Consider the following 25,708-nt stretch of genomic DNA (forward strand, 5'->3'; position numbering starts at 1 on the left):
TGATCCAGAAGCAGCGGTTAAAGTTGTATAATTTTCTGCTATTGTTAATTAATTCTTAATGGCTTTCACGTGCATCACAACCACGTTTTTAAAAAAATATATTTTGGCACCACACTACAATACATACTACTGCATTTATGAGTTTCTGTCACGTTTCTCTGATTTGTCATTACTTGACAATCACCCCCGATTTAAAACTCTGATATTTATTCTGAAGAATTCATCCCCACGTTAAAACATGTGACTTTGCAATGACCAAAGTCTTTTTTTTTTCATGTTAAGGTATCACATGTCACCACGGGGCCCATGCGGCTTCCAGTGCGGGAAGTAAAAGCACTTCCTCCTTCCTATCACAGCTGTAGTAGAGAAATCAGCCAGTCTAACAGGAGCGCTGACATTCTTGGCAATGGGGACCCTGAAGGTCGTCCGCCGCTGTTTCTGCTCACTTCCCTGCGCGTCTTAACGGTAACGGCCGATGTCACCGGGTTCAACCAGGAAAACTGTTCAGTTTTTGTGACTAAAAGCGGTCGGAAGTCAGGTCTTGGTAGCACAATGGCTGCGACGTAGCGCAACTTTTTTTTTCTTTTTTTTTTTGGTGGATGATCGACAGCGTTCGTTGGTGCCGCAAACTTTTTACGGACTTGTAGGAAGAAGCTCACGAGACTTGCAACATGAAGAAGCAGTTTAATCGTATGAAGCAACTTGCCAACCAGACTGTTGGAAGGTAGGCTACATAACATTGTTGCAACGTGATGTCATACATTATTGTGTTAGGCCAGCGCTTCTAATTTATGTCTCCCTGTTGTCATCTGGCTGATTTTTATTGTGGGCGGTGTCGGAGGGGCTGACCACGATTTTGTGTGATTAAAAAAATCTGGAGAATTTCTAAAGGTTTAGATTGCAGTGAAATTGTGTCAGAAGCACACAAAGCTTGTCCAGATACCAGAACAATGTTTTGTTTGTTTGTTTGTTTGTTTCAAAAAATACAAGAAGTTTGAAAAGTAGATTTTCCAGATTTGGTTTAAAAGTATGTGGCTGTAACTTTGGGAAAACATTTAAATTTACTAGCATTAAGTAAGTGGATTCAATGGATAAATGGCTACAACAGATTTTTTAAAAATCCTTATTAATAACCTTATAATCAAATGTTCTTTTAGATTGTATAATCTATTGAACATAAAACCAATTTTAGATGAGAACAAACGGCTCTCATCTAATCTGCTGTAACAGTTCATGTACTATCACAGCTATTGCCTTTAATAAATTAATGGCTCAAATGGAGGCAATGAAAGTATGTCTTTCTTTAAATAGAGAAGCCCTGCTTAGGATGCATGTGATACTATCAAAACATACAAACCGCAAACAATAAAACAACAGTGGCAAATATTAATAAAGAGGCATCACTGTAAGGGATGGAGAGACTTAAATATATGCTAAATAGATAAATACAAATATTTCTATTTGCTCTCTATATTGCACTCTTTTAGTGTACTTGAAGGAGGCCTCGATTCTGAATTCACTTTTGTCATCAACACCTATTTAATTAAGTCTGTCAACAGTCCCCCTTGCCCTTCTGTGGACCAAAGAATGACCCCATCCTTTTACTGCACTATGTACTCACATGTGCAGGTATATGTTCAGTTACAGGGTAGGATGTGCTCACACGCATGTTACCTGATGGGTGTTGATAGGGCAAACTACGTATACCATCCTTCTTCCTGCGTCTCTGATTCAGTGTCTCCATTTGTTGCTGTATTAATTAACCAGACTGCTGTCGATTAGTTTCCAAGTGATACCCTGCAGGTGCTGGCCTTGGATTCCTTGCATACATGACTCCACATGTTGTTGTGTAAGAGCAGTAAAACTCAACTGAGAAGGCAGGATGACAGCTTGCATACTGAAAGGCAAAATAGTTTGCTTGCCCACACCCACTCTGGATTACTGCTGGGCGAGTTTAACATGCAAGAAATCCTCGGGTGCCATTAATACCACAGCTTAAGTAAGAGTGGGTGGGAGCTAGAAAATAAACAAAAACAAAAAAAAAAAATCACAGAAAGCACTCAAGTTAAATTAAGGTTAAATGTTACCCCCCCCCCCCCCCCCCCCCCCCGTCTTTATGCTACACATGATCACACATCATAATCCATCAAGTGAAGTTATAAAGGTCTAGATTAGATCTCTGTCTCGAGCTCGGGGGTAAAACAAAAAAAGGTTTTCCTGCTAATAAATGCTCCAAATACAATTTGACAGAATTGAAATTAAGCTGGCTGTGAAGATCTAGATCATAAACCAGTAAATCTGTGTCCACCCGCGTGAGAGTTTGTGATGATTTGTGGTTTTCTGTTTGGCCCAGGAAAGGCTGGACACACACACACACACACACACAGGTTTTTAGTTTTTGTGGAGTAAGCATTTATGTAGCTGTTGACAGCAGAGGCATGGCAGGGTTCGGGCCGCCATGCAGCCACAAAGTCGTTTTTTATAAAAGAGGAAGCCAGATTTCATTTGCATGTGAATAATAAGAGGAAGCGATTCAATTTAGATGTAGTTGCATTGCGGTAGAAGATGGCAGGGTAGCGTGTTTTTATAGGACATGCTTACACAGTGTCCTTTACCAAAACTGAGTCAGTGAAACATGATATGATCCATCTTTGCGAGCAGCTTTTAAGATTTTGTGTGTTTGTTTTGGTCAGTTTTCCTACAGGTGCATGTTTTACAGTTACAGTTGTCCTTCACCTTTTTTTTTTTTCCAAGGTCCGGCTCCAGCTGTCGGTTTTTTTAAGAACAGTAGCTTCTGGCTAGAGCCAAGCTGCACTCCACTCCAGTTCAATCGATTCTAATTCCGTGTTGATAGGAATCTAAAGATTGCTCATGCAGCTTTTTCCTTCAGAGACAAGCCTGTAAAGCCTAATGTTTAATGACGTCATATGGATCCATGTGGAGGTATTCTAGCTGCATTATGTTAATAAATGGCTTGTTTTCAGTTTCTGTTTACTTAATACATTGGAGTCACTGACTTGTATCCATTTGTCTATATTCTATTTTAAATCAGTTTCTTCTTTGTTTGGGTAAAACCATTTTGTAGCTAGGACATCTGATGCTGACTATGTGGAATAAATTGGCAAGAAAAATGCACACATTTGCGTAAATATCTTTGTGAAGACACTGACTGACCCTCACGCTAATCGTAACATAAATATAACATTAAAACCAGTTCTTCACCCTCAAGCAGGCCTTTAAAGAGATGAGATGTAAGGACTAACCAAAAGGTCCCCACTTTTTCAAAATGTCCTGACTGCATTGGTTTTAAATCTCAGACTGGCCCTCATTAGGATGCTTTGACAAGTACACCTTGAGGTGTGTCCCATCATCCAGACCCTAGAGATATTTAATTAAATGGAAAATGGAGAGGCATATATCAGGTACTTTTTCTGGTCTTATTGAGCACATTCACTCACACAGCTTCATTCTAGAGTCACTGCTTTGCAAGACGGTCCTGGGCATTACCATAGACTAATCTTCCTACACAAGCACAGGGAGAACGTGCAAACTTCTCACAAGAAGGGCTTACTCGGGTTTGAACTCAGGACTCTTCTGCTGTGATCCACTGTAATGCCTCACATTTTAATCTTCCACAGACTCTCGCACTAATATCTGAGAGACTGCATATGGAGTACTGAACAGCATAATTAGCAGCTCAGAGTAAAAGTTGTCTTCAGAATCATTCAAAAAATTACTTATTCATTTTATGCTTTGCAAAGTTTTACCAATGTGAATTGGTCTTATTTGTGATCTGAGCTCGAGACAGCAGACAGCCACCACAAGCAGTTTCGCTAAACAGTGAGAGTATTTCAGGCATGAGTGAGGTAAGCTTGTACTGCATTTTGAGAGTGTAATGTGAAAATCTTATTTTTGTGTCCCACGTCAGTATTGGGTAATAATTCTTGCATGTGAGCGGATTATTTTATCCCCTGCAAGGTGTAAATCTACTGTGTGTTTCTTGGCTGGTGCTGTTAGAGGGTGGGGACAGGCCTTCAGAGATTTGTGCATAAATACACAACATCTGTGTATGTGTTGATGGATTTATTGACGGGGAAACCAATCACTCCTTTGACAATCTCACCAGCTGAGCGAGATGTAAATCAAATGGCTAAAGAACAGTTGCTGAAGTTTAAAGGGTTTGGCTTTTTGTCAGCATTTCCTAGAAATGTGGGAGAGCTGTTGTGCCATAATATTTTCCACAGACTCTACGACAGTTCAGCATGTATTTGGTGTGTTTCAGAAATCAACAGGCCACCTGGCAACTTCCTCCTCACTTCATAGAAAAAGGCACACCTTTACGTGTTGCCATAACAAACACGGTGCAGATGACACCTGGGGAAGTGTGTTTTTTAGACCAGGAGGGGGATCAGCATTACATTTATGCATCGATGTTCAACATGGTTGTACAAATCCAGTTCAGTTTTAATTTGTATAGTGCTAATTTACAAAAACAATCCAGTCAAGGTGGTTTTATAGTGCAACGTAAAGACCCTACAATCACACAACCTTCTATGAACAAACTCTTGGTGACAGTGGGAAGGAAGAACTCTCTTTTAACTAGAAGAAACCTCCAGCAGAACCAGGCTCGGGGAGGGGCTGCCATCCACTGCCTGGGGGTACCAATAGTAGCAAATAAGTATATCATTATAACAACTGATTGTAGATTTCAGCTTATTCTGTTCACTTACTGCAGGCATACAGCACAGAGTGCAAACTGCAGACTGGTTGTGCTGGAGATTGTGCTCAACTTTGGTGGTCTGTAGAGTCCCAGAGTTTATTTAGCAATAGAGAGCTGTACACAAAAAGCAATAAATGCACTATACATAAATAAGTACAAGTGCATATAATGTCAGCATCACTAGTCTCATATTTCACCAAAACCACCAGGAGAAAAAGGAGAGGAAAAACCCAAGCTCAGCTGATAACAGGCCAGTCAGGTTAACATGCCTGCAATGACACTGCGTGAAGGAGGTACACCTGTTTTTACTACAGTGAAGCCTGAGGAAAAAATGAAGGCAATGCCAGATAGTCGTAAAATGCAATAATAACTCTCTTGTGCAAGCTTTTCGTGTCTCACCTGTATTGCTGTAGGACTCGGGTGTGTTCTGTATGTCCTCAGTCTTTGACCACTGGCCTTTGTTTCTCTTCACAGGGCTGAAAAAACTGAGGTCCTGAGCGATGACCTCCTGCAGGTAAATCTTATCTTCTCTTATTTAAAGGGACTTTACGTCCAATAGTTTTTATTATCTTTAAAAAATTCCATTTGGCAGTCTAATGAGGGGTGGGCAGGTGATAAGCATTTATCCTCAAATGTGAACAATGCTGTTTTTAATGGTGGTAACCGGGTAGAAGAATAATAAATACAAAGTCTAAATGTCATAGAAAGTTTTCTCACATCTGTGGTTTAAGAGACCTATATACTGGTGCAGCTGCTTATTTCAGCAAACTCAAGTTTATGCACATGTACAAAAACACCTTCAGGATGTGACACGACTGAATGCTTTTTTTTTTTAGTCCATCAGTTAAATGGCTACCAAGCAGAGTTATAATAGTTTTGTATTTTCTTATTAGTTTTTTTTCTAGTTTTCATTTTCATCAGTTTGAAAATGTTTAGTTTTACTTTAATTTTTATTAGTTTTAGTGTTGATCCATAATGTGCTATAGTACTGTAAACATCCAGAGTCTAAATGAACATGTTTTCACATCTAGTTTAAATTTTTAGTTTAGTTATATGTAACTATAGTAACCTTGCTGCCAAGCCTACCTGAAAGTCAATGCAACCTTCTTTATTTAGAAAAAATGTAACAGTGCTTAAATGCAGTGAATTTGTCTGCATGATGTTTCATAGGCAACATTAACTCAACCACTCATTACGCCCAAGCTATGCAGAAAATCATCTCAACACACAAAACGTCAAACCTTGAAACAAATGGGCTACAGCAGCAAACCACACTTGTGTGCCGCTCCTCCTATGAGCTAACTGAAACTGAGGCTCTATCCATCCTGCCTTGTATTAACAGTTCAGGCTCCTGGTGATGGTGTAATGGTGTGGAGGATATTTTCTTGGCACGCTTTGAGTCCCTTAGTAATGTCCATATGCGTAACACCATAGCGTATCCATGTCCTGTTGGCTGCTTCCAGCAGGATAACAGCAGGATAGCTGTGTCACAAAGCTTAAATCATCTAGTTTCTTATACATGACAATGAATTATGCAGTCACCAGATCTCAATTCAATAAAGCACCTTTGGGATGTGGTGAAACAGGAGATTCGCATCATTGATTTACATGTGACAAAACTGTGTGATGCTATCATGTAAATATGGAACAAAATCTCTCAGAAATGTTTCCAGCCCCTAGTTAAACGTATACCATGAAGAATAAATGTCATTCTGAAGGCAGTTTCTTAATATGACTTCACATTTAATTTTCCTCAAATCTGTTAGTCCAGTAAACTCCAGGGCCTCACTGGACTTTATTGTTGAACCCCTATAACAGTTCAGGTTTTGCCCAGAGCACACGATAAAATATGTTTACACTGGGACTGGGTATCTGCCACCTATGAAAGATGTCCTGTTCACTGCCTAACCATAGCTTATTTTATGTCTGCATGTAAAACCGGCTTGTTTAGATATAATTTTCTGGTAGAGTAAAATACGGAAGTTATCAGAAGACTTACAAGCTCCTCGCAAAAGTTCTGTTAAAGCAATCGTGCCTTTGCGCCTTGTTGATGCCAAATCTGTATGCAATCTCGGAGTATAACTGCTGCCATTAAAACTTTACTGGCTAGTCTTTCATTCAGCATTGCCTAGCCAGCTCAAGGGTTTGGCACAGCAGAAGCGCCTTATGGTTTTCCACTCAAGGCAAGCTCTGGCGATTCTCTGTTATCTTGAAATTATACTTGATGTCCACTGTAGCGCTGTGTGGCGGAGGGGGATGGGGAAGCTCTGGCTAGTGAAACTGTGAGATCACTGTTGGGAAAATGGTGTGAATAAATATGACAAACTGAGAGGAATAAATCATGTTCAGGGAAGAAAGCAACTTTTGTGGAAGAAGGTAAAGATGAAGGCTTGATGGGGGAAAAGACTCACCAACCCCCATTCAGTCAAGGAAGTCATAGTTCTATGATAGCAGCTGACCGCTGAACCCCATTCACACAAAGTAGTGCATAAGACGCATTTCTGATTGATCATCAACCTGCGACCTAGGGTGCCCTGTGCACTCATAGAACTCACTTATGATGGAAGATGGTGTTTTTGTTATGGATAAACCATGATTGGCAAAGACATCAAATAACAGAGTGACAGGAGCTTTCTGTTGGGAATTCCTTAAGCTCCGGCTCTCAGTAAGGAATGTAATTGGCAAACGACGAGCATAGTGGAAAACTCATATCAGAATCTGTTCTTTTTTGCAAATAACGAAGACCTCGTATACACGCAAAGAATCTGTTTTCAGATTTGCTGCCTGTTTAGTCATCTCCATACAGTGTGTAGCTGCTGCACTACTGATTCACATAGCAGTGAATCAGTATCGCCATTGTAATTTAATCACACTGCCTGGAAAAGTTTTATTTTTTTCCCCTCTTTCCAAACATGAACAGAGAGAGAATAAGTTTTCCTTTCCCCCTCCCCACACTCTTCCACAATTGCCTTCCCTGAGAAGTTCAAATTGAAATTTGACTCTATATGACTTCTAGTCTTTTCCATTTTTCCATAGTCGTTTGCATTGGCTAAGGCATTCATCTTGTTTGGACACGTCCTGCTTCAGAGGGGGAGTTGAGGCGGCTGTCAGACTGGATTGTATCTCTGCTGCCTGATCTCATACTAGTGAGCAAGGCTAGAGCTGGACCCATGCCTAAGTACTCAAATTGATATGAGGGCATGATGGACTGATAATTGATAATGTGTAACAAGCAAGTGGCTACCAGTGAAACGGTTGGTGAGGAAAAACAAAACTCAGGAGTCTCTGTAGAGAGTTCTCCAGCCGGTTGTCTTATCTTGGGATAAAAAAAAAAACCTAAATTTTAAACAACTCCTTTACTATTTCATCACAAGCTAAATGCTGGAGGAAAACTGTCTTACCACTTTGTCATATTTCCAGTCTAATGTAAACAAAACCAGTTACTTACAGACACATTTAAAGGACAGACACGTTTTTCTCACATAACTTGTGAGACTACTCCTTTCAGTCAAACATGACACTTTGTTTTGTTTTTGCATTAAAGTCTCAATTCGGCTCAGTCATCGGCCCGTCGAATAGTAAACCGGCCTGCCAACAAGGTCAGCCACAGCGTCACCTGCCAGCCGGCAGTTAACCAGCCATTCAGTCCAATCCAGAAAACATGACTGCATCCTGTGTGACTCACTAAATGTTCCATGTTTTTTTTTTTTGTTTTTTTTTTTGTTATGGAAGGTCAGAGGTTGTCAGCTCTCTCTATTCTGATTTCATTGCTGTTTAGGGGGGAAAAGTTGGCAAGTAGACTGTAGGACTGTAAACCTTTGGACAGCAAGTAACTGGAGAGTGGAAGTGCTCATTTCTGTTGTGTTAATTGTCTGTGTGTGGGCTTGTTTCTGCCTATGATCAGGGAGTGTTCCTATCTTTTTTTTTTTTCTTTTTTTCCCAACTCTTATACTTGGAATCTCTCTGTTTCCTTAATGGTGGCTCTTCCTGATGATCCTACAAGTTTAAACCCTGAGACAAACTTATTAGATTTTGTTACCACACCATTTATTATTTTAATACGGTTCCAGCCCGCACATAGCTTGTCTCTGCTGTATTACCACTATAAAGAGTTAAAGATATGCACATCTCATTTATTTATAAAAAGACTTCAGAGGGCTGTATGAAAACACTTTGTCCCCCTTTGTAATTCCAACAATTCCAACTTTACCACTTGATGACTTAGGCATGCTACTGAAACCTCCATTTAATTCCAATATACTGTGTAAGTCAATTTGCAACCCACCACCATCATATCTGAATTAATAAATCCCATATCTGCTGTCCTTGATGCCTTTTCTGTGCTGTAGGGAATCTTAGCAACTTCCTCTCATATTCTCTCAGTTCTGATTAGAGATGGACCAATCCAATATTATGTATCGGTATCGGTCCGATACTGACGTAAATTACTGGATCGGATATCGGAGAGAAATAAAAAATGTAATCCAATCCATTAAATATCAAAAAGCACCTCACAAAACTTGCGACATGGCATAACTCGGCTCATAACCGTAGCACGTTGCAGCAGTATGCGTCACGTGATAGAGCGGCTGTGTGTATTTGTAGCCTCTCTAGCAATGCGGCATTTCATCTCCGAGGAAGTTATCCCAGAGAGAAGTAAAGCAAGTGTGTAAGTTCATCTCTGAATGTTTGTAAAGCATTCCCACGTTAAGCTTAACAACCGATATATGGAGGAGTGCCTCTTCTCCCTCCCTCTCCTGCTGCTACTTCAATCATGAAACTGATCAATGATCAGCTGATCGGCTTTTCTGTCGCGAGTCCGTCTCTCTTGTTTGTTTATCGCCCACTTCGCGCCAGAAAAAGGAAACCAGCGGCTTAACAACATCAGCACGTTTAACCTTGATAACCTTGTTAGAATTTATTTAATATTACTTTCTACAGCAGGATCCTTTTCTACGTAGCTCACGGCTGGTAACTGTGCAGGGGCGGATCTAGCAAAGTTTAGCCGAATCTTACACCCAAAGTTTTAATCTGATGTAAAATGTATAGAAGTCCATTACTGTATATAGTAACTATTAAGTCTAATATACCCTAGTAAGCTATAGTACTTTATCCTTTGGGAACGTACGATCTGTGCAGTCTGCAATTCTGTTGAAGAAAGATATTGAATCTATTTAATTATTCTTGAAAAATAATTAATTTCTGTGCATTTTTCCCCCCAACCTGCATCAAATTAAAGTTGATTACGTCAATTAAGCAACATGAGGTGGAGGGTGGGTGGTTCCCTATATTATTATTTTTATTTTATTTTTTTCTTTGCTAGGAGTTTTAGAACCCTATTGTTTAGGTTGCTTACTCTTTAAAATACCAGAATAGGAAGGACTGAGTAGGTTTAAGTTTATTAGATTGATCAGTATTGCTGAACTATGAAATATTTTGGGTGCAGTGTATTTTTTGCATACAGGTATAACAGAATAGCTTTAGTGTTTTTTGGGGGTTTTGTTTAACTTGAGTATGAACTTATACAAAAAGCAGCAAGATATTAAAAAACACAGTTTTAGTGATTAAAAAACACACTATATCGGATTCATATCGGTATCGGACATAAAAAAAAAGTGGTATTCTGCCATCTCTAGTTCTGATCAAGCAAAAGAAAAGTTTGTGGGGTTTTTGTGAAAAAACACTTTGCAGTTTATGACAAAGTATTTTATAGACAAGCTTGTAGAATATCTTGAAGTCTGTCCCCAGTTTATTCTGGTGTGCTCTCACAAAAAAGAAGTCAATAAATAGAACCAAATGCTCTAATAACACTAGTACTGTGATTATCCAGTCTTTTCAGTCCACAATACCGCCCACTTTGCAGTCACTCAGGTCTTTTTCTTCCTTTCTGGCCAAAAGTGTTGGAAGTCTGGATGCAATTGAACTGGAATCAGCTGAATAGTGAGTGAATCAATTGGATCCAGGCAAGGAAGCCAAGTCCAGATGTGGTTTGGCATGCTGCAACAGCTGCAGGAAAGGAGGAGCAGAGTAAAGGGAGGGTGGAGTAAAGCTGTACGAGTGTATGGGAGAGACTCAAACAGGGCAAGGAGATCAGTGAATTTGGGAGGATGAAAACGAAGGAAGAAGATGGGATCAGACAGCAAATGAGCAGCTCTCAGATCTAGCGCTGCAGTTAAATGTTTATACTGAAACAGGAAGAGGAAGTGGATACTTATGGCAGACCATGTTGGTGATTATGCAAGCTTCAGCAGATTATTTTTTTTTTACTTCACATAACTGCTGATCATTTACAGAGTAAATTCTCTCTATAATTGCCATCTTTAGCAGACTTTTCAAACCCACATCTGGAAGAGTCAGGAACTAAAAACTCAGCAGAGCACAGTAATTCTCACAACGTCACTATAGGTACCTGAAACTCTGCACTGGTGGTGCATTTGAGGACAGTCTGACAGTAGAGAGTTATTGGGCCAGTTATCTATACCAAGATTTGTAAAGTTCTCCTTTTATGTTTGTTAATCACTAATAATAGTAATTGTAATAGTAACTGTAATAAAAAAATTGTATCCACTACAAGTTTCTAAGCAGATTTTCCAGAAAATGTATTGAATGCAAATGTGTATTTGTCTGTGGGAGATTTACGTCCTAACCTCTACACGGGGGATACCAAGGCGTTCCCAAGCCAACCGAGAGATGTAATCTCTCCGCTGTGTCCTGGTTCTTCCCAGTGGGACATGCCTGGAACACCTCACCCAGGAGACATCCTGGTCAGATGCCTGAACTACTTTAGCTGTCTCCTTTTCTACTCTGAACTTCTCACCTCATCTATAAAGCTTTATTTAGACTTCTGTGGGAAATTTGCGTCCTAACTTGTGTAGTAACAAAAAACTCCTTTTATCCCCACACGGCAACATTCCACGCAACCCAAGTGTTTTGTGGAGTGTGTCGAGCCGATGCGTAGTCACAGTTCTCGGGATGGGCACATAAGGTTACTTAGAAGGTTGTGGCGTAGGGCTAAAATGGGGTTCTGGTTGTGGTGTAAGTTTCGACATAGATCTGGCGCAGAAATATAATTCGCAAGTTGGAGTGAGCCCGGCCACCCTTCAGTGGAAACTCATTTCCGCCACTTGTATCCACAATCAAGTAAGATTCTTGGTCATTTCCCAGAGTATGTGACAATAGGTGAAGGTGTGAACATTGATCGATCAATAAATCAGCTGGGACTCTCTCTTCACCACAACAGACAGGTACGGCATCTGTATCACTGCAACTGAACAAGTCTTAACAAGACCCCAAGATAAATAAACTCCTCCACTTGGAGCGATCACTCTATCCTTTGCCAGCTGAGAACCAACAGACTTGGAGGCGCTAATTTGCATCCCATCTGGTTCACACTCGATCACAGGCCGCCCCATTTTTAGACTCGAGGTCATCGCTCAGTAACGCTGACAAGACCAAAACCAAATACTAATAGGAAAAAGGCACAAGAAAATATACAGCATAAGAAAATATACAGCATAAGAAAATCTAGCGTATCATATTTGGGTCTTGCCACGCCCAAATACAACTTCAAAAGTGTATTTTTTTTTGTAAGGTCTTCACCAAGTGACCTGACAGCCTCGATACCCACAAACCACAGTCTCCATCAGCCCATCGATATAAAGTGTCTGGCTACAGAGGAACTCTCAACCTGATTTGTGGGACATGATAGTTTTTTCTTGGTGACTCAGTTACCAAAGGCCACAGTCCCACCCTGGTGCTGGAAAAATGAAGCAATAAAATACAAGATTACTGTCAACTCAAAGTGTAAATATGTGTTGGTTATCCTGCTATGTTCTTTGTAGTTGCAGATCACTGTTGTCTTAATTTTCAGCATTTTTATCCAAATGTTGCACATGCTGTCGTATTTGGTGATTGTGTTTTTCTTGGCTCACTTGTGTCCTGTGCACTCAGGGCCACCGTAGAGAAAATTAGTCAAATCAGTTGGGAGCAGACAGCAAACGAGGGCAGAATGTGGAATTGTTGTTGCTGGCTTCAAGCCTCTTAAAATTAAACCGTTTTGTCAAGCTACAAAACGTATAGCATGCTATAGGGGGTCATGGAAATGTGAGTGAAAGAGAAACAAAGACATCGAAAACCACTGGGAAAGTGTGCTTGATGCCCTCCATTACCAGTAGCTCAGGCCTGCAGTTAGACTGATGCATCTGCTTTCTTTGATAGCATCTCTCGCTTCCTGTTGTCGGTAAAGACTTGCTCTTGACTCTGATTCCTTCCATCTGGCTGTCAGAGCTGCACGCCATGTAACAGAATTGGACAAACAACCTAGAACTGCCGTCATATTTCAAAAACACTAGCAGGGTGGGAAATATGCGAGATGAATGTGTGCATGTGCAGCATCTGTATTTTGATTTGTAGCCCTCACCTGTGTTGTTTCTGCTGAACAGGAAGGTTAAACGGTCCATTACACTTATTTCCTTCATCCTTGTTTAAATCAGTTAGCTGATCTCTTCCACGGTAGACCTGTTTTGCTTGTTCTAATTTGATAACACTGCATTTTATCTTTTGTTTTTTTTCTTCTTTTTTTGTGTGTGCCCACAGATCGAGAGGCGGCTGGAGCTGGTTCGTTTGGTGTCTCACAACACGCACAAGAGGCTGGTTTCCTGTCTGCAAGGTCAGCTGGGCACAGACACAGAGAAGAGACATGTAAGAGGCACCTTTTCTTTTTTTTTCTCTGTCAGATTCATTCCATCATTTAGCTTTTTCATTTTCACTTTTTCATCCCATCATGTTAGCAACATGCCACACTTTGGATATGGCTTCATTTACAAGAGCATAATTAGGATGAATCACTGTGACAGCCATTCTGAACTAGGGCCCTGCTATCATGTGTTTTTCTTATGTAACACATAGATATGACAGAGACTCTCCTTCCAGCTTCACTATCACCATTTAGCAGACCCAGCCCAAAGGCCAATAAAACTGACGCAACTCTGAAGGAATCCCTGTTACGTTGTCATACTTTGATTACTTTTCTAAATTAAGTCATCTTGATGGTGCAGTGTTTGGCACTCCTGCAGGCAAAGTGAAATTAACAGATAAGCCAACGTGGTTGGATCAGTTGTCCTTAAACTGTTGGGTAGAGCCACAGCAGGCAGGGTATAGATAATGAAGGGGAGAAAAAAAATGAGCTGAAGCTAAGCTGAATTGGGGAGGGGGTTGTCTACATGTTTCCTTGATGCTGTAAGACCTGCCTTTATATCCCCCTTTTCGCAAATTCATATTTAAGTTAAATATATGACGTATTTGGTATTTTGGTGTTTGTGCAACTAATTTGAGTCTGATCCAAATCAGAAAAGAAAACATGTCAATGAAGTGAACGTTATTAAGTAGACTGAGCTTCTTTCTTTCTTTCTTTCTTTCTTTCTTTCTTTCTTTCTTTCATTCTTTCATTCATTCTTTCATTCATTCTTTCATTCATTCATTCATTCATTCATTCATTCTTTCATTCATTCAGAAAAAGCTGCCCTTGACCGGGCTGTCCCAGACCATGCAGGAGGGCGGCAGTCAGCTTGGAGAAGAGAGTATGATTGGGTGAGTTTCCATCGAAAGACCAGTTTCAGCATCGTTTAAGTTGAAAATATCACCTTTAAATGGGAAAAATTGGTGAACAAGTAAGTGTTTATCAAGATCAGTGTAAAAGTATTTAAATAAAAATGGGATGTGGGATCTAGCTGAAGCTCTTTACATATGTTTTACTCGCTGTGAGGAAAAGTAGTGATAACTGGGATATTTGCATATATGTCTCTGTGCACGTGAACAGCAAGATGATGGATGTGTGTGGCGAAGCCGAGGGCAAGTTGGCCTGTGAGCTGCTGCAGCATGAAATGCAGATGGAGAAAGACATTCTGGATCCTCTCAACCAGCTGGCAGAGGTAAAAGCTCATGCATACAACCATTGATTGGCTTCTTCCTTTTAATCCCTTTAAAATCATGCACTATATTTTAAAAACAAAGACCCAGCAGCAGAGACATCAAGCTGAACTTTGTGTTTGTACCAAATTCAACGATGCCTTTAGCACTGTTTTGGGTTCATTGCTATTCTGTATCTTTAAAATTGACACAAGGTTCTCACAGGAAAATTGCTCAAAAGTGCTCATTATACCTTTTGCAGTGCATGTGTAGTCATGTCGTTCTCATGGTTCCTCTTGTTTCTCTCACAGGTAGAGATTCCCAACATACTGAAACAGAGAAAGCAGCTTGCTAAGCTGGTTCTCGATTATGACTCTGCTAAAACACGGTACATTTCCACACAGCCTGATAACAATTTTTTAAAATTGTTTTTTAATTAATAGTCTTTGTATGGCTCCAATCTTTCAAATGTTTCCACTAACATGGTTACTTAAATAATCCTTTGTTCTGCAGGTGGTTACAGGCGACCAAGTCCACCAATCCAGCCATGGCAGCTAAAGTTGACTCGCTCAAAGACGAGATGGATGAGGCACTCAATAAAGTAGAAATATGCAAGGTAGATTTCATGTCGACTCTTTCCCATGAGCCTTGCTGCATAAGGTTAGGATCATATTTGATGAACTGGCTGAACAAAGAAGGCTTTATAAGGGGGACTAAATCAGGACACTGATGCTATGCACATTTTTGGACCGAGTAATTAAAGCTCATAGCTTTGTCATATCCATGTCTTCGTGAACAGTTTCTCATTGTTTACCATACACGTCATTCTTTTGTCATTTCATGCAGGACCAGCTCTCTGCAGACTTGTACAACTTTGCTTCTAAAGAGGGAGACTATGCACGCTATTATGTGATGGTGAGTGCACCTCAGTTTACTGGTAATGGAAATGCAAATATGGAACGTTCCACTGTAACACAGTTACTAGGCGATGTGTGATAACCAAGTACTATGTTCACATTAGATTTGGTGTATGTGATTTTGTGTGTGTGTTTCTGTATAACAGTTATTAGAGACCCAGGCAGAGTACCACAGGAGGTCTCTGGCAGCTCTGGAAGTAGTTATACCCACCATCCAGACACAGCAAGGTGAACAATAAGACACAAAACATATTATTAAACATGTAAATAACATAAACACTTAAACTTTGCTTCTTCTTTTTGTTGCTGATCTGCTGGTTTAGGGTTAGAGAAATAAAGAGTGGCTTGTCATCCTGCTTAACAGTTCTCACAAAGGACTTCACATTATAATTGTTTATTTTGTGGTCCCTTAGCAGGGTGTGCTGTTATAAATTTTGCAGGTTTTCTGTCTTATTGGCTGGTATATATCACAGACGACGTGTGTGTGTGTGTGTGTGTGTGTGTGTGTGTGTGTGTGTGTGTGTGTGTGTGGGGGGGGGCCAAACTGTTGAATTTGTTTATGACAAGAAGCTTTTATCTCATTTGCGAAGTGCACTGCTTATTGCAACATAGTGAAACGACTCACTACAATTACATCGTCACATTAGAGGGGTTTTTGGGGTTGTTTTTTTAAGTGTGTTTATATGAACCTTAGAATCAGCTTTCTGATGTAATCTGATTATAGATTTATTTGTTTGGCCCAGATTTATCCAGATGAAAGCCAGGATAACTGGATTTCAAGTTGGCTTTTTACATGTTTTCATGCACATGACAAAAGAGCAATCGTATCACACAAACATACCTGCAAAGACTTCTTTTAAAAGTCTAAATAAAGAATGTGGTATTTCTGTTGTCAGCTGTAGAACTATATAAAAATTGTTGAAAGCCATGAAGTTAACTGCAGACAGTTAGTGAAACGAGTGCCAACGCAGAACATTGCCGATGCTTGTCTCACCTAGACTCCTGGATAGAGAAGCCGGCATTTGGCACGGCGCTGGAGGAGCATCTGAAAAGGACCAACCGTGAGATCGCTCTGCCGATTGAGGCCTGCGTCATGATGCTGCTTGAGACCGGCATGAAGGAGGAGGTACGGATGGAGAGATGGAAGAAGAAAATTGGAGACTTTGCTAAAGTAGGGCAAAGTTGAGGGTTAATTGACCAGAATTTGGATTAAATTTGTACCCATAAACCTCCTGTGTGTTTGAACTGGAAGGACATGTGGGTCATGTGGACTGCGTTTTAAAAATGATGGCATGTAAAGTCTGGAAACATCTGCAGCCAACTTGAGGTTAGCCAGTCTTTGTCCTGTGGGAATAAAACCTCTGTGTGTGTGCACACACAGGCATCTGTTACCCATTAGTATGATCGCTGTTGCACTCTTGAAATGAAACTGTATCACTAGACTCCCCATGAAGTACGATTCAAGACATTTCTAAATGGAAACAAACCTCTTCTTGCTGTGCATCCGTCTGGTGCTCATCCTGAAAGAGTCACATCTCTGTTGGTAGCAAAAGCATTTCTCTTTACTTTTGCAGACATTCAGTACTCGATTGCATTACTTCTTCTTTTGTGTTACCAACCCAGACTCACTTCTTTAATTTTAGGAGAGAAACAGCCTCCTGTAACCAGGCACTGCTGTGACCTTGCTCTCCCTTATTTTCTTTTCAGGGTCTATTTAGAATTGCTGCTGGAGCTTCAAAATTGAAAAAGTTGAAAGCAGCGCTGGACTGCTCCACCTCACAGCTCGAGGGCTTCTACTCTGATCCCCATGCCGTGGCTGGTACTACTTCTACAAATCCACAGAAAGTAAAAACATCAGCTCCAGGTTTTTGTCTCATGGCATATATTTTGTTTTTGATACACAGGAGCTCTCAAGTCCTACCTCAGGGAACTTCCTGAACCTCTAATGACATTTAGCCTTTATGATGAGTGGATACAGGCCTCCAAGTAAGACACTGCACACAAAGACACGACTCCTGTAATGTCCTGTAAAACACTTGTGCAGCACTAATAAACTTTAGATACATGTGAAGTATGTTTGCAGTAAATGTTGTTAATGTTTCAGTACCTTAGACTCTGACAAAAGACTTCAGGCCTTGTGGGTGACATGTGACCATTTGCCAAAGGCCCACAAAGCCAACTTCAGGTACTCTATATTACTCTCTTTTAATTACTATCATTTATGCCAGCCTTATTATTATTATTTTTTAAATAACGCTGTTTTTTTTGGTTTGTTTTTTAAATGTAACCTTTTTTGTACATGTTTATTCATGTGAGGAATTCACCAGATTTTGAGCCATCCCTCATTTCTTTATATATTGCCAGAAAAATGGAAAATTGGAGCTGTAATTAGCAAAAGATAAAGATATCATCATTATTCTTGAACAGTTCAGTCTGTGCTCTCTGAGAGTTCTTTTTTTTGCCATTAAGTAGTCTTCAGGAATACTTCTTGAAGGACATTCAAAGCTCTTCTTTTGATGCTGGCTGCCTTTTGTTCTGTTCTGTCAACATGATGTCTGTGTTGAGGTCCAGGCTCTGGAGAGATCAGTCCATAGTTACACTGTGTTTGTTCTATCCAGGTGTGGTTTTCCTGCATTGGCAGCAGGTTTGAGATGATTGTTATACGGAAAAATGAAGCCGTTGGCATTTGGGCACTTTTCAGATGGTATTGCATGTTGGATCAAATCTGACAGTGCTTTTTTTTTTTTTTTTTTTTTTGGATTCATAATTCAATTTTGGCAAGATCTCAAACACCACAGGCTAAAATGCGGGGCCCCAAACCACAACAGATTTTGCAGTGGATTTTTAAGTGAATTTCTTGTATAATTTGGCATACCTCCACATATTCCTCCAGTTTGCCTTCTTTAAGCTTCTTGAAACCCACCCCACTTCCACTGAGACCATTTCTGATGAGACTTTAATGGACAGAAGGTGAATCAAATGAATGGGACAGATGCATCACTCAGATGCTGCATCAGGTCTAAAAACTCTGCTGGATTTTTTTTTTTAAGTAAATAGCTCTTTGAGAATCATCTTTTTGGTTAAACAATGGGAATAAATTGCCTTTGCAAAAGGCTGCTGGTAACAAATTGGCTCTACAGTTACAGCTTCTTTGTTAGGTGCAAACACAAAAGTGGTTGTTTCTGTGAGTTAAACACCTTCTTTATTTCCCCTTTTTTCTATGTCAGACTGGTTCAGGAGTCAGAGTTAAGTGGTTTAATACGCTTAACAAAAAAATGAGTGGAAAAAATCGCAACATTAATTTAAAAAATGACAAGAACATCTGGCTCCTTGAGAGCAAAATACTTAGAAATGAGGGTTGGCTCAAGACTTTTGCACAGCACTGTAGATGGAAAAATAGGTGTGTATTTCACCACTGTACCAGATGTTACTTTGATGCTCTAGTAAACCAGTTTACTGGTTGAGCCTCTCAGGCCACATTCACAGCAAGGCCGTAACTTTCTCGAGGAGTCAGAAACCCACTAGGTTGGGGACAGTGTATGATTAAAGGTGGGAAAAATATTTTGGAGATATTTTTGTTTTTTAAGGCAGTTTGTGTCTCCGTTGCAGGTATCTGGTGAAGTTCTTGGCTAAACTGGCTCAGGACAGTGATGTTAATAAAATGACTCCCAGCAACATCGCAATAGTCCTGGGGCCTAACCTGCTGTGGTCGAAGACCGAAGGGTGAGCATGTCGTGGACGGTTCACCTCACTTTTATGTCATCATTCTGAAATGCAAAGCGCGTCGTTCTCTTAGGCTGACTGACCTTCCTCCCGTTCTTATCTCCGTCTCTGTGCTCGTACTCAGGACGCTGGCAGAGATGGCAGCAGCTACATCTGTGCATGTACTTGCCATCATTGAGCCTATTATCCAACACGCTGACTGGTTCTTCCCTGAAGGTGAAACACTGTTGTTGTATTTGCAATAATTCTCCTTCTCTCTGTCTGTTGTCTGCTGTTTGGCGTGCTTATTCTCGATGATATAATCTACCTGAACCTTTGCAGCGTGTGGTAATGCGTCCGTTGAGTGCTGCTGCAAAAGATAACATTTGCATAAATTTCCATTGTTGATTTGTGGAGTTTGCCAGCACTTAGTTTTCATGCAACAATGTTAACGCGCAGGCTCATCCTCTGTGGGTTGACAGTGGGTACTTTGAAAAATGTTGAAGCTCATTAAATTGATGAATAGTAGCTGAAACGGTTTCTCTCCACATTAGCCAGCAAGGCTAAGAGTCTGTAGCCATGCTAGTGGCTCTGTAGGATGTGGCTGAAGCTCAGAGCACATTGTTAACCAAATTCTAAAATTAGCATGCTTGTGATGATAATTTTACCCAGTTCACTATCAAAGCTCAGCTTTAAGTTGTTATGATGATGAAATCCACAACTATTATTCAGTTGTGGTTTCTATAATGAATTTACTCTGTAACAGCTGAGCAGAGGGTGCATTTTTAAAATAACTTTACTGAGCCTTAAAGAAAAGGATGCAGAGTCTGTAGGTATCTGCTAGTCCTCAATTTTGCTAACTTGAGTGACTAATCTGGACCTTTTGACTCTAGTTTTGAGTATTTTTAATTAAATTATCTGGAGAAAAAAGGCTTATTGTGTGTTACTCTAGTTTCAGTGAGGGAAATTGTAGTATTCTGTTTGTGTGTTGGTTGGCACTTATTAGCTGGTAGGTGTATAAGTTATACACCTGTACGGTCTCCTAGAGTCAGCTGATTATAGCACACTCTACCGTCTCTTGAAAATATCATGGCTCCAAGTGGCCAGTGAGTGATGTCACAGAGGCTTTGTACATCTTTTGTATACAGTCTTCTTGCAAGCTGTAGGTCATTTTTAATTTGCTTAATTTGCTTCTGTCCTCCAGAGGTGGACTTCAACGTGTCAGGCATGTTCTCCTTGCCCAGCCATCCACCCACCCCGGACCCCGAACCTATCCTGGACAGGAAACGCCCCGGCAGCATGGGGCAGGACGGGGACAGTCACACCCCTCGTAAAGACAGGTACCTGTCTCGTCCCAACCTCAGCCTCAGCCTGCCCCTCACCCTGCCGTCCCGTCCCAAGACACTGAGCAGGCAGGAGTCGAGGGGCCCAGCGGTGTCGGCCCTTTATGTCGTGGCCAACGAGTCCATCACGGTCACTGAAACGCCCACTGAAGATCTGCCCAGTCCAGACTTCAAGGCTGTGCCGCAGTCTAACGTAGATCCCACGAATCCAGTTACTAATAAGTGAAATAAGGGAAATGATGCTTTGTGTGATTTGTGCACTACATTTGTTGTGTTTTAAGCTAATCAGTTATATTTTGCTGAGATTCGTCCGTAACATGACCATAACATTTATGAAACACAAAGCCTTTTTAATAATGTTTGGGAATCCATTTATGTCTCAAGTTTTTATTTCTCTTGTGTTACTGTTGTGTACTCTTGTGTTATCTCCTTAATTTCCAATTAAAGCTTAGGTTGCACTGTAGGTTGCTGGTTTTATGTTTTGCGTGGGCTTGCATTTTTGTCATCTTTTTTTTTTTTTTTTCCTCTATTTCACCTGTCGCCGCATTAATGTTGCAGTTCAAAGTTGTTCTATTTTAAAGGTCACTCATGTGGTTTTATGTCCTCTTTGGGTTCTTCTTTCTGAACCGGTTTCGTTCCACTCAGGAAGTGGCGTCTCTTTCTGTCTCGACATCACAACATCTCTCACTGCTCTCGCTGGGTTCTTTCGAGGGGGTTTTTGTTTTTGTTTGTCGTTTTTGTTTACTTCTGTCTCTGAGTCTCTTGCTCCTTCACTCTTGTCTGATGGCCTGTGGTTTGCCCTCCTGAACACTCTCCCCTCTCCCCCCCTCCCTAGCCCTGTTAACAAACAGCCGGAGCCCGCTCCTCGCAGAACCAGCGTCTTAAATAGAAAGCAGTCACCACTAACCTCACCCACCTTCCAACCCCCATTACCCCCTCTGGAAGCCGGGACTCCTACACAGCTCGAACCCCATCCGCCTCCTCCTCCTTCAGAGGCTGAGCAGCCTGGCTTGAGTGTTGCTGGCAGTGGTGGTGGTGGTGGTGGTGGTCTGGTTGGTGGGGTCCAGGTAGCCACAGTGCAACATCAGGTTGTAACCCAGCTCAGCACAGAGGAGAGCAGGTAAGGAGTGAGCTGAGGTAGCACCGGTACTCCACTGCAGCCAATCATCCGATCCGGAGCTCGCCACCCTTTGTTTGCCATGTATTTGATTAATATGATTTACTGGACGTCACAAAAAAATCATGAGCATAAAAATGTCTATAATGTCTGCAAGTATTAAATCTGCTTCATTAATTAATAATGTAAATAAATGAAAAACACTGTTATGCTTTGCACAACTTTCCCCCTGCCCTCTGTTTGTGATGATCAACAGAACTCTCGGTTTCTGTTTATAAAGAGAAGCTGTCTTTCCTTCCTGTCTGCTCGTCTGTTTGGTGGTTTAACAACTTTGAAGCTTTGAAGACTTTGTTTTTATGCATGTGTCTCATTACTGAACACTTGTTCCGTCCGCTGAATGGACTTTCATGATTTTTGCATCCCGTGCTTTCTTCGTGCGTTTATCGATCCTTTTGAGTCATTCTTTCTGTAATAACCTAATCAAGTATAATTATTCTTTGAATGGAAAGGTGTGCAGTTGGTTTTATGCATGAGCACTGGTGCCGCACTTGATCCTTGAATGTTAAGGGTGTATGACACGGAAATGGATTAATAATTGGAACTGTGGTGTTTTCACAGCCCGGCCCGTGAGCACATGTCCACCCCGCCTCCGCAGAGGAATGGTTCAGCGGTCCATCTTGCTGTAGGAACCCCACACCCTCAGGGAAGCTCCAAAGGGCCTAGTCCACACATGGTCCGCAGAGGTGAGGAAATCTAAATCTGTTATTTTAGTGGTTTAATATAGCAAATGAGATTTAATAAGTACGTTTTCCTCTGAAGGCACCAAGAAGCAAGCCCCAGCCCCACCCAAACAGGCCAGCCCGTTCGCCTCTCAGCTCAGTAACACCCAAGCACCCGGTTCCCCGCAGCACCCACCCATCACGCCCCGTCGTGTCCACAGCAAAGATGCCCTAATCCAAGCTCCGAGCCATCCACCCCCACAGCCGCCTACACCCCAACAAGCCCAGGGAGAGTCAGAGCACTCTCCCCCTAGCAGTCCCACCCCTCCTGACACTCCGCCGCTCTTCCACTCCGGATCTCTCCCTCGACCCTCGAGGCCAGCTCCAAAACCGAAACCCCGTCCCAGCATGCCACCGCCTCCGCAACCGGCAGCAAATGACAGCGGCAATGGCATGTGCAACTCGGCCTCAAAGATCATAACAGGTAAACCAGTCTGTGTCTCAGTTTCTTTTTTTTTGTATAAAATTAATATACTATACTAAAAATATTTTATACTAAAATACAAATACAAAGGTTTGCATCATCGACTTAAATGGTGTCAGCAATACAGTGTGGCAGAAATCAACTACTGCAACAAAAACATTGCTAAAATAAGTTGTATGTGTACATACAAAGCTTTAACCTCTAAACAGAGTAATCGTTGATTTGGCCACTTTTGCAGTGCAGTGGTTGCAAAGATGTGATTTTTTTTTTTTTTTTTTTTTTTAATATATATTTTTTTAAATTTATTAATTTATTTTTTGTTAACTTTAAAAACTCTACTTAAGGGTCGTGCATTCGAAGAGCTACCAAGAAAAAAATACAAGAGTACAGAAGAATATGCAAATTAAATAACAGTACGGTGATAAATTTGATGCGACCCCAGATAATAAACCACATAATAAATCATTAATCTGAAATGATCATGTAAATAACTGTAATGCAGTTGTAAAATGGATTTCAATGGGATCATGAATTATAATGGTGTGAAAGTGGGAAGTAAAACTACAGTGCAGTACAAATATTGAAATGTATATCTGCTAAAATGACCTCCGAGTAATGGTGAAGTATCATTTTAACTTAACATCTGACCACTTCCACCATGGTTACACTCCACCTTTGAAAACAATATAGATAAAAGGCAATTGTTGTTTATTCAGACAAGTTTTTGAAGGAAGTTACCAGATCTACTGAAGAATAGAAGCTTTCTTTGGTGTGGGTTTTGTTTAAATGATTTTCTTTGTGCAGACATTCCCATTATTGAACTCACTCACTTGCTGGCCGTCTGCTGGTACTATATTCACTTCTGTTATTGAGTGATTTCAGCTTCTTCTCGGAGCAGTGCTATATTTAGCTCAGTGGCTTTTGGTTTCACTGTCTCATTTTTGGCTCACACACTTACAAAAGAGCTGTGGTGATCTGATGCATGACGGCATATGTGTAAATATTGCAGATGTCTGAGCTGCGGGCCTGCCTGTAAGATGAGCTTTGTAAGGCAGGTAATGGTAAGGATCTGATTGGCTGATGCATTAACCTCGGTCTGTGTCTACTGCATGTGCATCTGTCTGGGGGAGAGAAAAGTGGCGTGTGTGGGCGTGCACATATACATTTATATGTAGGCTTGGTGCTTTTGTCCTAGGCTTTAGCTATGCTTTGCAACAACACTAACATGCTTGCAATTTTTTGTATTTGTGGTTACTAACACACACAGAGAGAGAGAGAGAGAGAGAGTGTGTGTGTGTGTGTGTGTGTGTGTGTGTGAACAGATTTTTATTTTTTTTATTTTTTTAAATAATTTGCATTGCATTTAAAGATTAACACACCAAGGAAACTCTCATGACTGCCACACCAACTAAAAAGAGTTACTCAAGTAGTGCTGGTTAGAATAGATTTATTTATGAGAGCAATCCTTGGTGTCTTGCTGTGTGTGCGTGTTTGTATGTGTGAGTGTGAGCTCCCCGGTCTAAAACTGTGTGTCTATATATGGTTTGGTTTATTGATTTGTTTGCTGATTGGTTCCCTTCAACATCCTTTCCAGAAGGAGGCCTGGTTCTAAAGGGGATTGGAAGAGCCATCATTCCTGAGGTGATTGAGGACGAAGAACGGGAAAGCTCTGCTGGTCAAGAGCCTGCCACCGCCACTACTACCACTAACACCCCCCCAGCCCTGAACCCAGACCCCAGCATCCAGACAGAGAGCACCGCTTTTTAAAGTCTGGGCTTGACTGTTTATGATCAAACATAAGACGGGGTAACTCAAAATGAAATCACTCCGGCTCTTCAAGTACCGCTCACATGATGTCGGAGTGTCGCTGGAAACGAATGGCTGCCTTTTCCTCTGCTATACTGACTCACACCAGAAACCTCATCTTAAGTTAGTCGTTCAGACCACAAGGGCCCTGTCCAGCTATCACTTTCCACATTAGACTGCACATTAAACGGTTTGCTCCACATACTGCTTGGGTATTCTCTGATTGGACTGCAGGGCCTTGTGAGGAACAAGGCTAGCGGGGCTTTAACATAAAACCTCAGCAATATCGCAGCTGAATATCGCAGCTGGCTTCAGAATGCTGGTAAAGTTAATCTTTTTATTTTTTTAAAACTATTACTATTAAATCTTCAATTATGCAAACACTTCTTTAAAATGTGAATCTGGTTTTACCACATAAACCCAAATAAAGAAAATTTTTCAGTGAGTAAATAATTCCCTCATGTCCACAGCAATACTATGAAGGACCAAAGGAAATGACTGTTAGTCAAAGCAAACTGAGTTCAAATGTTGAGCCATTGTTATGGTTGCTAATGACCAAATATTTTAGTGTGAGTGCAATATAACAGTTTCTCTTCCACTGCTGTCCCATCCCAGCGTGCACACACTGCCATTTATTAGTTATTCAGGGCAGTTTTCAGTTAGAATTTTCTTTGATTTCCATGGACCTGATTCACAAAGCTGACAAAAATATAACTGATTTTTCTATCACACTCAAAAGCTATGACCAAACTCCAGCATGTGATTAAAATTTGTAGAATTTTTTTTTACTATGGCTCATTAGCTTTGCCTTATTTTCAGCTTTTTTTTTTCTTTTCTTGTTTTGGTTGTTTAAGCATTTTTATGGTGGTTCTTCTGCACAAAATGCACTGCGCAATGCGTTTTTGATCTAAATAAAGATTGTTCAACAGTTTTTATCTTGAATGATTTTTTTATGCCAAATATTATTGCTCATAAATGGTCTCTTCTTTGGGAA

The 25,708-nt window shown here is 40.8% G+C and overlaps 1 protein-coding gene across 5 annotated transcripts; it reads left to right on the plus strand.

Moving 5' to 3' along the window:
* Window positions 1-318: 318 nt before the first annotated feature.
* On the plus strand, window positions 319-25,645 carry arhgap17b (Rho GTPase activating protein 17b). 5 transcript variants are annotated; one of them, XM_082530155.1, is made up of 21 exons: window positions 319-724; window positions 5,195-5,234; window positions 13,316-13,420; window positions 14,232-14,308; window positions 14,538-14,649; window positions 14,938-15,014; window positions 15,140-15,242; window positions 15,473-15,541; window positions 15,690-15,771; window positions 16,542-16,669; window positions 17,251-17,362; window positions 17,448-17,529; window positions 17,648-17,728; window positions 19,153-19,266; window positions 19,391-19,482; window positions 20,450-20,585; window positions 21,424-21,708; window positions 22,324-22,448; window positions 22,525-22,908; window positions 23,918-23,963; window positions 24,503-24,614. In XM_082530155.1, the coding sequence occupies exons 1-20, from the start codon at window positions 672-674 to the stop codon at window positions 23,923-23,925; spliced, it is 2,265 nt and encodes a 754-aa protein (XP_082386281.1). In that variant the 5' UTR covers window positions 319-671; the 3' UTR covers window positions 23,926-23,963; window positions 24,503-24,614. The 5 variants fall into 5 exon arrangements, with proteins under 5 accessions (XP_082386281.1, XP_082386280.1, XP_082386278.1 ...); XM_082530154.1 differs by lacking the exon at window positions 24,503-24,614 and having other exon boundaries at window positions 23,918-23,969; XM_082530152.1 differs by lacking the exon at window positions 23,918-23,963 and having other exon boundaries at window positions 320-724; window positions 24,503-25,645.
* The last annotated feature ends 63 nt before the right edge of the window (window positions 25,646-25,708 follow it).

Source organism: Aulonocara stuartgranti (assembly GCF_965226115.1).
Source record: "Aulonocara stuartgranti genome assembly, chromosome: 4".
In the NCBI taxonomy this organism is placed as follows: Eukaryota; Metazoa; Chordata; class Actinopteri; order Cichliformes; family Cichlidae; genus Aulonocara; species Aulonocara stuartgranti.